The sequence below is a fragment of the Lolium perenne genome, chromosome 3 (assembly GCF_019359855.2).
Source record: "Lolium perenne isolate Kyuss_39 chromosome 3, Kyuss_2.0, whole genome shotgun sequence".
NCBI lineage: Eukaryota > Viridiplantae > Streptophyta > Magnoliopsida > Poales > Poaceae > Lolium > Lolium perenne.
The window spans coordinates 208579280-208594772 of record NC_067246.2 but is presented as its reverse complement, the minus strand read 5'-3'; the positions used below and the strand labels follow the sequence as shown (position 1 = coordinate 208594772).

The window sequence follows — 15493 nt, the reverse complement described above, 5'->3', positions numbered from 1 at the left end:
AATATTAGGTTATCCCATCATTTCAAAGTGAAATGGTTTAAGTCCTAATACTTTAGTTCAAGAATTGTACTTGATTCTTAATTAGGTAAAACTAGGGTTAGTATGAATTGTCTCTCTCATTTGGGAAGGACTTCAATGCTAACCTAAGATTAGGCTCCATATATAGAGGTTGATGTGATCATCAATATCTATGGTTAACATAAATGGGTTCTCTCTTTAGGAAATATTTTGAATAATATCCTAGGGTTCCTCTTAAAGATGATGATTTGAATACTTGGATGTATATCCAAGATTTAGCTCAAGGTTTGTTGCTTCTCTAATAATTATTGTAGAACTCTCATCTCTCTTGGTTTGATGTATAGTAATATGGAATAGAGAAAGATATATATTTCTAGAGTTGATCTCCTTGTCATGTTTCCAAGATTGAAATAGAATGAATACCATGAGTTTCATGGTAGGATCAAGGATTAGTTTAAGACATGGAAAAGATAAGTCAAGAATGGCTTCTCCATTTTATTGTTACTTGATTTGCAATTGAATTGGTGTTCATCTGTTATGACAAGGATTACCATAATATAATTCGTTTATAAGATCAAGCAATTGATCAATGAGTAAAGTGTTGTTGAGTTGATTATTAGTTCCATTTGATCTAACCCCTTAGATCAAATCATCTCGGCCCAAAACAAGGTTTTAGCAAAGTCACAATGAGGTTTATAGCGCTTGACTTGATGAGCTACTTCAATTCCACCAAGGTCAAGTGAAACTTCAGTTACTGTGATTGTTTTACTTTAAAGCGCGAAAATTCCCCGGATTTTCTATGCATGAATGCAATGCACATATCTATTTCCTCTATATTTGTAACCCCAATACCTGGGATATTACATATCCTCCATAAACGCTACCATGACATTTACTCAATATCTCTTATTGTTCATATTCGGGAACACATCTTCACATAATACCATCCACTCCTTCTTTATATAAGTGTGGGTCATCCCAAAAATAATGCCTCAAGTCATAAAAGAATTTCCTCCTTTGCTGAGCTGAAAAGGTTGGAGGCAAGTACTTGGAAACAATAAAGCTAGCATAATCAGCGTACCAAGGACTATCTCGCGAGCTCACCTTTATTACAGTCAATTATTCATTTGGAAAACTATCATTAACAGGAACGGGATCATAAGCAATATTTTCCAATCTAGACAAATTATCAGCAACAGGATTATCAGCACCTTTCCTATCTATAATAGGCAAATCAAATTCTTGCAAAAGAAGCACCCATCTAATAAGCCTTGGATTAGCATCTTTCTTTTCCATAAGGTATCTAATTGCAGCATGATCAGTATGAATTGTAACTTTTGAATCAACAATATAAGGTCTAAACTTGTCACAAGCAAAGACTACAGCTAACCATTCTTTTTTCAGTTGTAGCATAATTTCTTTGAGCAACATCAAGAGTTTTACTAGCATAATGAATAACATTCAATTTTTTATCTATTCGCTGTCCAAGGACAACACCTACAGCAAAATCACTAGCATCACACATAATTTCAAAAGGTAAATTCCAATCAGGAGGTTCAACTACAGGAGCAGTTGTTAAGGCTTTCTTTAGAGTTTCAAAAGCTTCCTTACAATCATCATCAAAAACAAAAGGTACATCTTTTTGAAGAAGATTAGTAAGAGGCTTTGAAATCTTAGAGAAATCTTTAATAAATCTCCTATAAAACCCAGCATGACCAAGAACACTACGAATACCTTTAACATCCCTAGGATAGGGCATCTTATCAATCGCTTCAACTTTAGCTCTATCAACTTCAATACCTCTCTCAGAAATTTTATGTCCCAATACAATTCCTTCATTAACCATAAAGTGGCATTTCTCCCAATTAAGAACAAGGTTAGTTTCTTCACATCTCTGCAAAACTTTATCAAGGTTTCGCAAGCAATTATCAAAAGAATTCCCATAGACAGAAAAATCATCCATCAATACCTCTACAATTTTCTCACAGAAGCCATGAAAAGTAGCAGACATGCATCTTTGAAAAGTAGCAGGAGCATTACATAAACCAAAAGGCATACGCCTATAAGCACAAGTTCCCTAGGGACAAGTGAAAGTGGTTTTCTCTTGATCTTTAGTTTTAACAGCAATTTGTGAGAACCCAGAATAACCATCAAGAAAGCAAAAATGAGTATTTTTAGACAACCTTTCTAAAATTTGATCAATAAAAGGTAAAGGGTAATGATCTTTCTTAGTAACTTTATTAACTTTTAGATAATCAATGCACATTCTATACCCTACAACTACTCTTTGAGGGATGAGCTCATCATTATCATTAGGCACAATAGTTATTCCTCCTTTCTTAGGAACACAATGCACAGGACTAACCCATCTACTATCAGCAATAGGATATATAATACCAGCTTCAAGAAGTTTTAATACCTCATTTCTTACCACATCCTTCATCTTAGGAATTAGACGACGCTGATGTTCAACAACAGGCTTTGCATCATCTTCCATATTGATGGCATGTTGGCAAATAGAGGGAGAAATCCCCTTCAAGTCATCAAGAGTGTAGCCAATAGCTCCTCTGTGTTTCTTCAATATTTCCAATAACCTTTCTTCCTCAAACTCTGAAAGCTTAGAACTAATAATAACAGGATATATTTTCTTATCAACAATATGAGCATACTTAAGATTATCAGGCAACGGTTTTAAATCAAAAACAGGATCTTCCTTTGGTGGTGGCGTTGTACCTAGATCTTCAACCGGTAAATCATGCTTAAGAATAGGTTGACGAAGGAAAATTTCATCAAGCTCATTCCTTTCTTCCCTAAAGACTTCACTCTCACTATCCTCCAAATGTTGCTGCAAAGGATTATTAGGAGCAAGAGCAATAGATGCACATTGTTCAACTCTAAAAATATTATTAGGTAAATCAGCTTTATAAGGAGTTTTGGCAATTTTAGAGAAATTAAAATCATAAGATTCACCAGCAAATTTAGTCACAATTTTCTCCTTCTTGCAATCTATAACAGCTCCACAAGTATTTAGAAAAGGTCTACCAAAAATAATAGGACAAGACTTACTAGCAGCAGAACCAAGTACTAAAAAGTCAGCAGGATATTTAATCTTACCACATAGAACTTCCACATCTCGAACAATACTAATAGGAGAAATAGTTTCTCTATTAGCTAGCCAAATAACCACATCAATATCTTCAAGTTCACAAGAACCAATTTCATGCATGATCTCCGTGTAAAGCTCATAAGGAATAGCACTAATACTTGCACCAATGTCGCATAAACCATAATAACAATGATCACCAATTCTAACAGAGAGCATAGGAACACTGGTTTTCCTAAACTTATTAGGATGTGAAACAATATTAGAAGCATCTTCACAGAAAATAATATGACCATCTTCTACATTTTCAGTCACAAGATCTTTAACAATTGCAATAGCAGGTTCAACCTTTATTTGCTCTTCAGGTTCTATAGGTTTCTTTGCACTTTTATTAACCACACTAATTATAACAGAATACTCCTTCATTTTAGCAGGGAAAGGAGTTTTTTCAATATAAGCTTCAGGAAGAATATGATCAACAGTTTCAATTACGACACATTTATTTATAGATGAATCAGTTTTATCTTTATACGGTTCATGATACTTATCAAAATTCTTCCTAGGCAATTCAAAATGAGAGGCAAAAGCTTTACAAAAATTTGCAACAACTTGAGAATCAAGACCATAAGTAGCACTCATATTACGAAATTTATCAGTATCCATAAAAGTTTCAATGCATTCATAATCATAATTTAGGGATTTCTATTTTCGTGCCCCTGCTTCGTTAGTTGTACTCAGTTTTCCCCAGCTCGTTAGTTTTTCCTCAGTTTTCCCCTCCTCTAGTTTGAAACCCCTCGAAGACGCGGGTTGCCGTCAGGTCAGAGGCCTTACCGTTACCGTGAGGTCAGTTCCTCGCTGACCGTCTCGTGCTGACGGGTGGATCCATCTACCGCTGACGCGTGGGCCGTTTTATTTCCTGATTGTATACGCGGTGCTGCCAATGACAAATGGGGCCGCTCTATGGGGCTGCCGCAGCCAATGACCAGTGGGTCGTCTATTTATTTATAGAAAATTATATATTGCCGCTCTGTGGGGCCTCCGCAGCCAATGACCGCTGTGGTCGTCTATTTTATTTAGAGAATATAATATAGAGCCGCTCTGTAGGGGTCGCCTCAGCCCATTTTCGCAGCTTAATCTAAAGTGACTCTTATGCTAAACATTGTGTATCCCGACGTTGACCTAGCAGTGGCGGCGAGCATAGCCGTTCTGACCATGCCGATATCGGCATCGGCATCGGCATCGTTTGGAGGATGTGGTGCTCGAATAATAGTGGAAATGCGATATTATTTTTTACATGCATAATATATAGAAAATAGCTAGATCTCTAAATCGATGCATATGAAGCTACATATATATTCTTGGTCATAATCCCCTTAATTATCTAAAGGGGATGGATGCATGGCTTCACGTCGTCGTCGCTTTCATCGTCGATATCTTCGTAAATGCGAGTAGTAGTACCTCCTGCACATTGTTCCGTCGAACACCTTCACTGTGAGCACATCATCGCCTTCATATTTGAAGTGTACGAACCAGCCGAAATCCACACCGTGCGCGATGGCGAATTTCTCCCAGCCCTTGTCGAGGTACATCCGGCCTTGTCCGTCAAATAGGACCTCCACGGTCCAGAGACGAGGACCGCGGTCACTGCTCATGCAGATACACCTTAGCTGGCTCCTGGCCATCAAGATAGTCCGCAAACTTTTTTGGGAGAGCCTGCAAAGAGATTGAGCGCCGATCGTTTGAAATTAAAGGTTTTTTAGAACATGCCCATAATCAATCACATGCATCATATATGTGGGAACGCGTACGTACCTTCTTGACCAAAGGGTCTTCATAGACGACGATGAAGAACTCCTCTATGATCAATGGCAGTGTTGACGGTGGTGGTGGCAATGATGATGATCCACTTCCCCTTCCCCTTCCCCTTCCCCTTCCCCTTCCCCTTCCCCTTCCGGTCCGCGTCCGAGACGTGGAAGCCATGGCAATGGATAAAGTGTATGTGAACGAAAAGAAGAGAGAGGCAGAAACTATTGACACAAGGGATGGCCGTGTGGGTGTTTATAAGGGAGAGATGACCGTTGTAGGGTTTACACAATAAAATAAGGAGGAGAGGACCGTTGTAGGGTTTACACAATAAAATAAGGAGGAGATGACCGTTGTGGGGGTATAGTTTATCATTTTACCGTGAAAAGTAATGCCTAAAAGGAAAGTAATGGCTACAAGAAATCGGTGATGGTTTATCGTTTTTTGCGTGAAAAGTAATGGGTACAAGAAATGGGTGATGGTGTATCATTTTTTGCGTGAAAAGTAATGGCTACACGAAATGGGTGATGGTGTATCATTTTTGTGCGTGAAAAGTAATGGCTACAACAAATCGGTGATGGTTTATCATTTTTGTGCGTGAAAAGTAATGGCTACAACAAAATCGGTGATGGTTTATCATTTTTTTGCGTGAAAAATAATGGGTACACGAAATGGGTGATGGTGTATCATTTTTGTGCGTGAAAAGTAATGGTACAAGAAATCGGTGATGGTTTATCGTTTTTTGCGTGAAAAGTAATGGGTACAAGAAATGGGTGATGGTGTATCATTTTTTGCGTGAAAAGTAATGGCTACACGAAATGGGTGATGGTGTATCATTTTTGTGCGTGAAAAGTAATGGCTACAACAAATCGGTGATGGTTTATCATTTTTGTGCGTGAAAAGTAATGGGTACAACAAAATCGGTGATGGTTTATCATTTTTTGCGTGAAAAGTAATGGCTACAACAAAATCGGTGATGGTTTATCATTTTTTGCGTGAAAAGTAATGCCTAAAAAGAGTTTATAATTTAGCTCGTGAAAAATAATGCAGAAAACCAAACTTTGCGTGAAGCTAACCGACGACAGAGAGAGAGAGGGTGGTGGCCCCGACCAGAGAGAGATAGGGGTTATCCTGCCGTTAGATCATACGATCAACGGTCGTCGGGCACGATCCGCGTGACATGGGCTAGACCAATCAGGGCAATGTTGGGCGTCTGTGAGAGTTTGTGAAGGGAGAGGGCAAAACTGAGTAGTATCAAGAAACCAAGGGCAAGTGAGTAGTAAACAGACTAAGGGATTCAAATATGAGATTTAAAAAATGGAAAATGCGTGTTTTGTACAATGAAACCCATCTTGGCCTACCTCAAACTATTTGCAATACAAATCTACATGAGTGTGAAAATTATGGTCTCATTCAGACAAAGTATGTTTTGGGGAAAGCTGTTTTGGGTAGGGCTTATTATGGAAAACCATGCACCTTCATAGCTACTAGGTGATTTGAGAAGTGGCAATTTGTGGTGAAACTTGATTTATCTACGATTTATCTATGATTTGAGAAGTGGAAATTTGTGGTAAAGACTCCATGAGTAAGTGCCACTCCTTTTCGGAATTTTTTGCACATTAAATAACTCATTTAACTAGTTAATCCCATTTGTTGACTCTCTGTTGACCAGCCACTTGAGGGTAAAACTGAGTATATTGCACTAGCCAGTATTAGCACTCAAGGTGAAAACTGAGCATACAAAAAATGCTAGTCTATGACTCGAGGGTATACATGAGTATATCTAAATTTCCAGGGTTAGACTCGAGGACGCGTGTTGCGGTGCAGAAGTGGAAGACGTGCCATTGTTGACGCGTGTCGCGGTGCAGACGTGGAAGACGTGCCATTGTTGACGCGGGTCGCATTTAGGACGCGTAAGCCCCTCTCTCCCTCCCTCTCGCACACGCACGTCTCATTATCGCTCACGCACGAAACCACCCCTTCACGTCCCATCAACTTCTCCAAAAACCCCAACCGCCGTACGAGCCCTCCCCTGCCGGCGATGGAGAAGAAGAATGCGCCGGCGGCCATCGCCCCGAGCCCGTCGCCTCGAGCCCGTCGCCTCGAGCCCGTCGCCGCCGAGCCCGTCGCCGCCGAGCCCGTCGCCGCCGAGTCCCGTCGCCGCCGAGGGCGGCGCATCCGAGGGCGGCGCATCCAGCGCGGCGCCTCCGTGAACCAGGCCGGTCTCACGGCTGACGGACCACTTCACAAGATCGGCGAATGCTTATTGGCGAAAGAGGAGTACGTGGACAGCTACTCTGCTATGAGGCAAGTCTGTAGAAATTGGCGCTCTGGTTTACCTGATCCCGACGTGCACCTGCACGAATGGATCATGCTACACCACGCCCTTCCACGCGCCGCTGAGTTCACCTTCCTCCATCTCGGCATATCCCGCTACGTCACCATAGATCTATCTGCAGTTCGTGCAAGGTTCAAATTCCTCGGCTTTTCCCGTGGCGTCACCATAGATCTTATTTTCAATCTTAGTGCTGAATGTTATCTTTTCAATATATTTTAGATTCTACTTCGTCGGCTTTTCCCGTGGCGTCATCGTGCTTGCCCAGAAGAACCCGCCGCACAAGATACGGTTGCTGAACCCACTCACAAAGAAATCGAACACGATGTTTGAGGCGCAGATGCCATCTGTTTTTCTGAAATCGCCGCTGTTATCAAATCCCCGACTATGGTCTTCGTTGCCGCACATTACCCGCTGGAAATTGGTTGGGTCGATGAGAGCACTCCAACTAAGGATATAAATGAAGATTGGGGAGAAGGAAGATTTTCGATCAAGAACCATTGTCTGCGTTGCATTACCCCGTTCAATGGTGAACTGTATGCAGTAGCTGTGAACAATTTTGAGATCGGAAGAATAGTGTGCACCAATGTACAGTTGCAGCAGCGCGCGAGCACTGTCAAGATGGAGACACTAATTTCATTTCCAACTTGGACGTCGAAGTTCTACCTTGTGAAGTCGGATGGTGATCTGCTGCTTGTGTTGTTGGTCAGCGAGGCTTTGGCGGGCAGACCATTGGTGTACCGTGTGGACACTCGAGCCGCTCTCTCCATCCGGTCGCAACATTGGCGATAATGCCTTCTTCGTGAATTATACCCGGTGTATCTCCGTCGACACCGAGTGTACCCGACACTTCAACCCTGGCAGCATCTACTACACGGATTTGGGTTATATCGTAGAGTACTCTCATGATACAAAGGCCTGGGATGAGTGGCCACTACGTGTGGATAGAATAGGACTCTACGGTTTGAGAAATGAACACAGGCCATACCGTTTGGAGGATGTATTGGCCTCACACTGCAGACGGAAGGAGTTCAATGAATATTTCCTTGTGGTAATGCACGAATGGAGGGAGGAAGAAATATATGGGGAGGATTGAAGAACAAATTCATTCATCCTGGGGTCCCTATCCTAATCTTCTTGTTGTCCATACATTGCGTGCGTCTTGTATATTTTTCAGCTTAGTTTGTCGTGAACATTAACAACGTTATTGGCTGCTTTTGGCTGCTGTATGCAGTTTATGTATTATACTTAGTTTTCTGATTATGCTGTTGTGAATTTATCATATACTAGCTTCTAGATTTGCTGCCATATTGGGCAAAAAACGAGGGCCAAAAGGCATAAATAACCCCAGAGATTTGCTACTAGATTTGCTACTAGATTTGCTGCCATATTGAAGAAAGACAGAAATAGAAGCTTCTCTAGATTTGATACTAATTTGGTGAAAAAGAAAGAGAGAGAAAGAGGGGAAAAGGTGCTCTTAAAAATGCCAATTTGGGCCGAGAGAGACAAAACCCAGCTCCTGCTCACGTGCAACCAAACGCTTCTCGTCCTATCCCACGCGGTCCCTTTCTACCAGCCCCACACGACGCGGCCCCACAGACGACGCGGCGCAACACGTCGGCCACGTAACGTCCAAAACCCAGCTCCTGCTCACGTGCAACCAAACGCTTCTCGTCCTGTCCCACGCGGTCCCTTTCTACCAGCCCCACGCGACGCGGGCCCACACGACGCGGCCCCACACATCAGAACGGAGCGGTCAACTTAACGGGAATCCTGCCGTCTGAGCTGCCTTCTGCGGGTTTCAAACAAGGACTTGGGGAAAAGTGAGGAAAAACTAAGGGGCTGGGGAAAACTGAGCACAACTAAGGAACCGAGGGCACAAAAATAGAAATCCCCATAATTTATACCTGACTCTCTATCTTTGTCGTTCTCCCATCCTTCAGTATTCTCCTGAATCCGATCAAGAAGTTCCCTTTTAAACTCTTCTTTGTTGCGTGTAAATGATCCAGAACAAGAAGTATCCAGCAAGGTTTTATCTTGAAAAGAAAGTCTTGCATAGAAATTATCAATGATGATATTACCAGGAAGCTCATGATTGGGGCATTTGAGCATTAAAGACTTCAATCTCCCCCATGCTTGGAAAATACTCTCTCCATCATGAGGCCAGAAATTATATATGCGGTTCCAGTCTTTGTGAATTTCACTTGGAGGATAGAATTTAGAATAAAATAGAGGCACGATATCCTTCCAATCAAGAGATTCCCCATTCTTCAGTAATTTATACCAATGCGCCGCTTTACCAGACAACGATATAGAGAATAGTTTCTTCCTAACTTCATCCATAGAAATACCTGCACACTTGAATAAATCGCATAATTCATGTAAAAACAGTAAATGATCTCCAGGATGGACAGTTCCTTCCCCTTCATAGCCGTTATCCACAACACGTTCAATAATTTTCATAGGTATTTTGTATGGAACCTCTTTCTCACCTGGCACCTCATCCACTACCTTTGCAGTAGTAGTAGATTTTCCAAATAGGAATTCAAGAGAAGATCTCTTCATAATGAATTATAGCAGCAGGCAGAAATAAAATCAGCACGTAAAGAAAAAGTTTCCCTTACCAATTCCACTTACCAATAGCGCTTCACTCCCCGGCAACGGCGCCAGAAAATAGTCTTGATGACCCACAAGTATAGGGGGTGTATCGTAGTACTTTCGATAAATAAGAGTGTCGAACCCAACGAGGAGCAGAAGGTGTTGACAAGCAGTTTTGATGAAGGATTCACTATAAATGCTCACATACAAGTATTCAGGGGGTTTTGATATAGCAGATAAATAAAGTACAATTAAGTAAAATGCGAGAGAAATAATTGCAGCGAGTGGCCCAATCCTTTTTAGCACAAAGAACAAGCCGATTTGTTTACTTATAATGACCAAACGTTCTTGAGGACACACGGGAATTTAGTCTAGTGCTTTCGCTTCATATAGCTGATTAATCTTCATTGTTTTGATAAGTGTTGTGTGGGTGAACCTATGCTAATGCACCGCCCTTCCTAGGACTAATACATACTTGTGATTATACCCCTTGCAAGCATCCGCAACTACAAGAAAGTAATTAAGATAAATCTAACCACAGCCTTAAACTCTGAGATCCTGCTATCCCTCCTGCATCGATATACCAACGGGGGTTCAGGTTGCTGTCACTCCGGCAACCCCACAATTAGCAAACGAATACAAGATGTATTCCCCTAGGCCCATAAAGGTGAAGTATCATGTAGTCGACGTTCACATGACACCACTAGAAGAATAACACCACAACTTAAATATCAAACCATTGAATATTACCCAACATAATTCACTACTAACATTTAGACTTCACCCATGTCCTCAAGAACTAAACAAACTACTCACGAGACATCATATGGAACATGATCAGAGGTGATATGATGATGAATAACAATCTGAACATAAACCTTGGTTCAATGGTTTCACTCAATAGCATCAATAACAAGTAGTAATCAATACCGGGAGAGTTTCCCCTATCGAACAATCAAGATTCAACCCTAGATGTTACAGCGGTGACGAGGTGCAGCGGTGGAGATGGCGGTGATGATGATGGAGATGATGGTGATGATGATCCCAATGATGTCCAGCTCGATGATGGTGACGATGGCGTCGATTTCCCCCTCCGGGAGGGAATTTCCCCGGCAGATTTCAGCCTGCCGGAGAGCTCTTTTCTCTCTGGTGTTTTCCGCCCCGCAGAGGCGGCTGTGACTCCTCGCGACTATCCTCTGGAGCATAGGTTTTCGGGACGAAGAAGTACACGAAGGAGAGGCAACAGAAGGGGGCTGTGGGCCCCCTCCCCACAAGGCGGCGCGGCCAGGCCAGGGCCCGCGCCTGCCTATGGGGGGGGCCATGGCGGCCCTCCTCGGTCCCTCCTTTTGGTTGGCTCCGTCTTCTAGAAAAACAAGATCTTCGGTGTAATTTCCGTCAATTGTTGATCTTCCGAAATATTGCATTCTGACGGTGCTTTTTCCAGCAGAATCCTGACTCCGGTGAGCGGTTCTCCAATAATCATGAAACATGCAAAATAGGTGAAATAACATAAGTATCATCTCTAAATACGAAATATTTTCAATGAATAACAGTAAATTATGATACAAAATAGTGATGCAAAATGGACGTATCAGACGGCCAGGCTAGTTAAGAAGAACTGGACAAGCTGGGTAAGGAACTGTCATTTGGCTACCTCCGGGGTTGCCCCCGGAAGAGGTCCTGAGGATGGAGGAGCGGGGCAGCCAGGCCAAGGCATGGTCTAGATTGCCCCGGGAAGGACCTTGGAACCGTCTCTCCTTGGCCAGGTGCGGCCAGGGAGCGGGAGGCAACTGAACCTAACAAGACGTGTCAGGACCTAGGTGGGGAACATGCGAGGCGCCTGCACCCATACGAGTCATCATGGCGCGGGCCGGCAGAGGCCTTTGCAGCGGATAGGAGTGATAGCTCGCTGCCCGAGCTGTCACGCCACCATCGAGTATGGCAGTGCACCGCCCGTAGCCATCCATTGTCCACCCGCGCCACCCACCTACCCATCGCCCGCATGGCTCCCTCCGATTGAGCCCGGGAATGCTCTTGGGCGGTGCTCGAACTAGCCGTTACAACAATCCCTGGAGATATAAGAGAGGAGAAAGAATACAGGGTGAGGCACAATACAACGTGGTTTGCGACGTATCACCCATCTTCAGCTGATCGAGCGCATCTTGCGGTATGTCAAAGCCACCGCTCATCTTGGATTTCAATTTCATGTTGGTGCCTCTTCTGATCTGGTGGCATACTCTGACGCTGACTGGGCCGGTTGCCCTGACACACACCGTTCGACGTCTGGTTTTTGCGTCTTCCTCGGCACCAGGTTTTTGCGTCTTCCTCGCACCAATCTGGTCTCATGGTCTTCCAAGCGACAGCATAACGTCTCCCGTTCGAGCGTAGAGGCTAGGTACAGAGTTGTCGCCAATTGCGTCGCTAAATCACTATGGCTGCGCCAACTCCTTGCTGAGCTTCATCAGCCAATCACCCGTGCCACTGTTGTTTACTGTAACAATATCAGCGCCACTTACCTATCCACAAATCAGGTTCAGCATCAGCAGACGAAGCACGTCGAAATTGACCTTCACATTGTCCGAAATTGACCTTCACATTGTCCTCCATGTTCCGACGAGCTGCTCTTGGTGAAGCCCGAGTCCTCCATGTTCCGACGAGCTGCTCTTGGTGAAGCCCGAGTCCTCCATGTTCCGACGAGCTCGCAATATGCAGATATATTCACAAAAGGTTTGCCCACTTCCTCAACGTTCTGCCAGCCCCGGTTTCGACTGCGGTGGGGTGTTGAGCAACGTTAACCTCTGTAAGTGGCTAGGACCTAGTCCTTAGGCTTTCTCCTCCACTATCGCAACGCACGCCCCTGCGAGGGCCACTACGTGTGCATGGGCGGACGCAGCGGGTGGGCCGAGGGGGCCGTGGCCCACCCAGAAATTTGAGAATTGTTTTGACTACCCATCATCTCAGTAGCCCGATTTGGCACACAGTTAAGGTCCGGCCCATTTACTGAGCGCTAGCGCTAAAGGAAATTAAAAATCAAAGTTGAAGGTTTCGATCCCGGGTCGCCTACAATGGGACAGAGGTTCTCTGCCACTGAGCTGTAGTTCAAATCGTGAAAGCTTTTGTGTACCGGCCTTCTTCACTTCAATGAGGTCTGGTTAGGTCGCTTTTAGTTGCTCGTTAGTTTGGATCCAGATTTGTTCTTCTATATATATATGCTTATATAATTGGTTTCTATGTTTTTTCTAGTGGTGGTTATGGGCGAATGTTTAAAGTGTATTTTTCGATGTAATTTTCTATTCATACTATATTTTATCATGTAGGACTCTTTTCATATTTTAAACTATTTGTATTGTAATCATGCACATTTGATACATGTATTAAACTACAATGTTGACAACCGATTTATCTTATATATCACTTATTTTACAAACTTTTTTTACAATTGGGGATGGTGCAAAAAAAAAAAATTTGGAGGTGTGCCCCCCTCCAGCTTTATCCTGCGTCCGCCACTGTACGTGTGCACGATCCCTCTCTGTCTCTATACATTGTAACTCATGTGTGCCTGATCAATACGAAACGATAGGCACATTTCTCGTCTTCTGAAGCTGGGGATCAAGTAGTACAAAAGCACACTCCTGCCGATCCCATGATGAGTAGTAGGGTTTAGTGCTAGTGTATTTCAAACTAAACTGAACCGAAGCTGAGTGTAGAGAGATTAGACAGTAGTACAGGACACAGTCGCTATGACTGAGAAGCCCTATAAAAAGGAGGGCCAGTAAGTTTGCGGGCCCCGGAATATCTGCAGCTACCGATGATTGACCGTTGGGGCCGGTACCCCGGCAGCAAAAGGGGCAAATCTATCTAGCTGTGCACGGGGTCTCCAAGAAACACAGCGATGATGATTAGCAAAGCAGGGCAAGTACTCTTGGTCGTAATCATGATGCAACATGCGCCCACTCATCATGGAAAGATGGTCTACTCATGGGGGTATATGCAAACGTCGACTCAGAAAAGAAAAGAAAAGAGAGAAAGAGAGAATCGTCTCGCAAACAAAGAGGAAACAAGAGATCGGGGAGTGAACCATTTGAGCTTCAACTTTGATGCAGCATGAGCCGGGTCGCTGGTCAAGCACAGCATCCTGTGTGCCCTCAAAAAGAAGTAGTACAGCATCTTCTTGTTACTTAAAAGGGGAGAAGGAAAAAAAGAAAGTGGCTAAAGAGTGAGAGGATCATATCGAGTTATCGACTATAGTAGGAGCTAGCTAGTAGTAGTGGAAGAGGCTGGTCATCTCCCGGACGGAGCCGAACGCCGGCGAGGAGGGCATGACGCCGAGCCCCCACGGCAGGCACGGCCCGTCCTCCTGCGCCGCTTCGCCGAACATCGTGTAGGACGCCGCCTTGGCCACGGCCGGGTTGTAGCAGCCCCACTGCTGGGGCTGCGTCTGATGCTGCTGCCGCGCGTACCCGTACGCGTATTCCATGCCGCTGTCTGATGCCATCGCCGTCGGCGCCACCGCGGCGGCGGCCGCGCGCCGTTCCTCCTTCTTGTAACGGATTCCGCACGCGTTGCACAGCGACTGCAGGTAGCAGGAATGGTGATCAGTTAGGGTCATAATATCGACATGTATACGTACGGTGCGCAGCTTAATTAGTCTAGGCAATGTACATTGCTGCTGGGTATGTTACCATATGTACCTTTGGTCCGCGTGGGCCGTTCCTCCAGAGCGGGGTGGAGGTGGTGTCGCAGTTGGCGCACCGGCGAGCGCCGCCGGAAGTGGCCTGGTCCGCGCGCGCCGCGCTGAGGAGCTGCTGCTGCCCGCCGTTGCAGGTGGACACCGCCTCCCACGGAAGCCCTGCGGGTGCCGCAGGCGCACGAGCCCCACCGGTCTCGGCGGCGCGCCTCGTGGAGGGTGTGCCGAGCGAGAGCGTGCAGTCGACGGAGCCGCCGTAGGGGACGCCGAAGCCCTGCTGGTCGCCGCATTGCTTGCCGTAGTAGTGGTGGTGGTCGCCGAACTGCAGCATGGAGCAGCCGCCGCCGCAGCTGCCGTAGAGCATCCCGCACGTGCATGGCGCCGCATCGTGCAGCATCTTGGCTAGTGCCTACTACCCGGAGGAATAGATGGATGGAACTAACAGAGAATGATGCGAGAATATCGCTCAGTGGTAGCTAGCTGGTGCTGTATCGGGGCTAGATTAATACAAGTAGGATTATGGAGGAAGGGGAGCTTCGAGATCGGAGTCGAGGCAGAACAGGACGTAGCGGTGTCTGGTCTTGGAATGTGGAAATGGCCGGCCACTAACACACTAGGGCGTGATCCTTGGCGAGAGAATTAAGCTGTTTCGCGCATGTGGGTGGATGGATGTGGGAGGTAGGGTACGGGATCCTGGGGTTCTTATAGCGACGACGTGGGAGTACGGTGGGGTGGCTTTTTACATGGTAACCTGGGCCGACCCGATTTTGGATTCCGGCCGGGGCTGCTGGGCGCGAGACGCGATGCGCGCCGCAGCGAGGAGGGAGAAGGCATGTCCGGCCGGATGTCGCTAGCTAGCTAGCTGCGGTCAAAGAAGGATGTGGCGGTCAAAAGCTAGGCCACGTGAAACCGGGAACAGCCTCCCATGCACTGGGGACGTGGAGGCTCT

At 45.1% G+C, this 15493-nt stretch overlaps 1 protein-coding gene across 1 annotated transcript; it reads right to left on the bottom strand.

Annotated features, from left to right (window-relative positions):
• Window positions 1-13922: 13922 nt before the first annotated feature.
• Window positions 13923-15220, bottom strand: LOC127343206 (GATA transcription factor 15). The gene is made up of 2 exons (XM_051369323.2): window positions 14549-15220; window positions 13923-14430 (listed from the first exon to the last, which is right to left on the bottom strand). Exons 1-2 carry the CDS (start codon window positions 14939-14941, stop codon window positions 14116-14118), a joined length of 708 nt encoding a protein of 235 aa, XP_051225283.1. The 5' UTR covers window positions 14942-15220; the 3' UTR covers window positions 13923-14115.
• Between the last annotated feature and the right edge of the window lie 273 nt (window positions 15221-15493).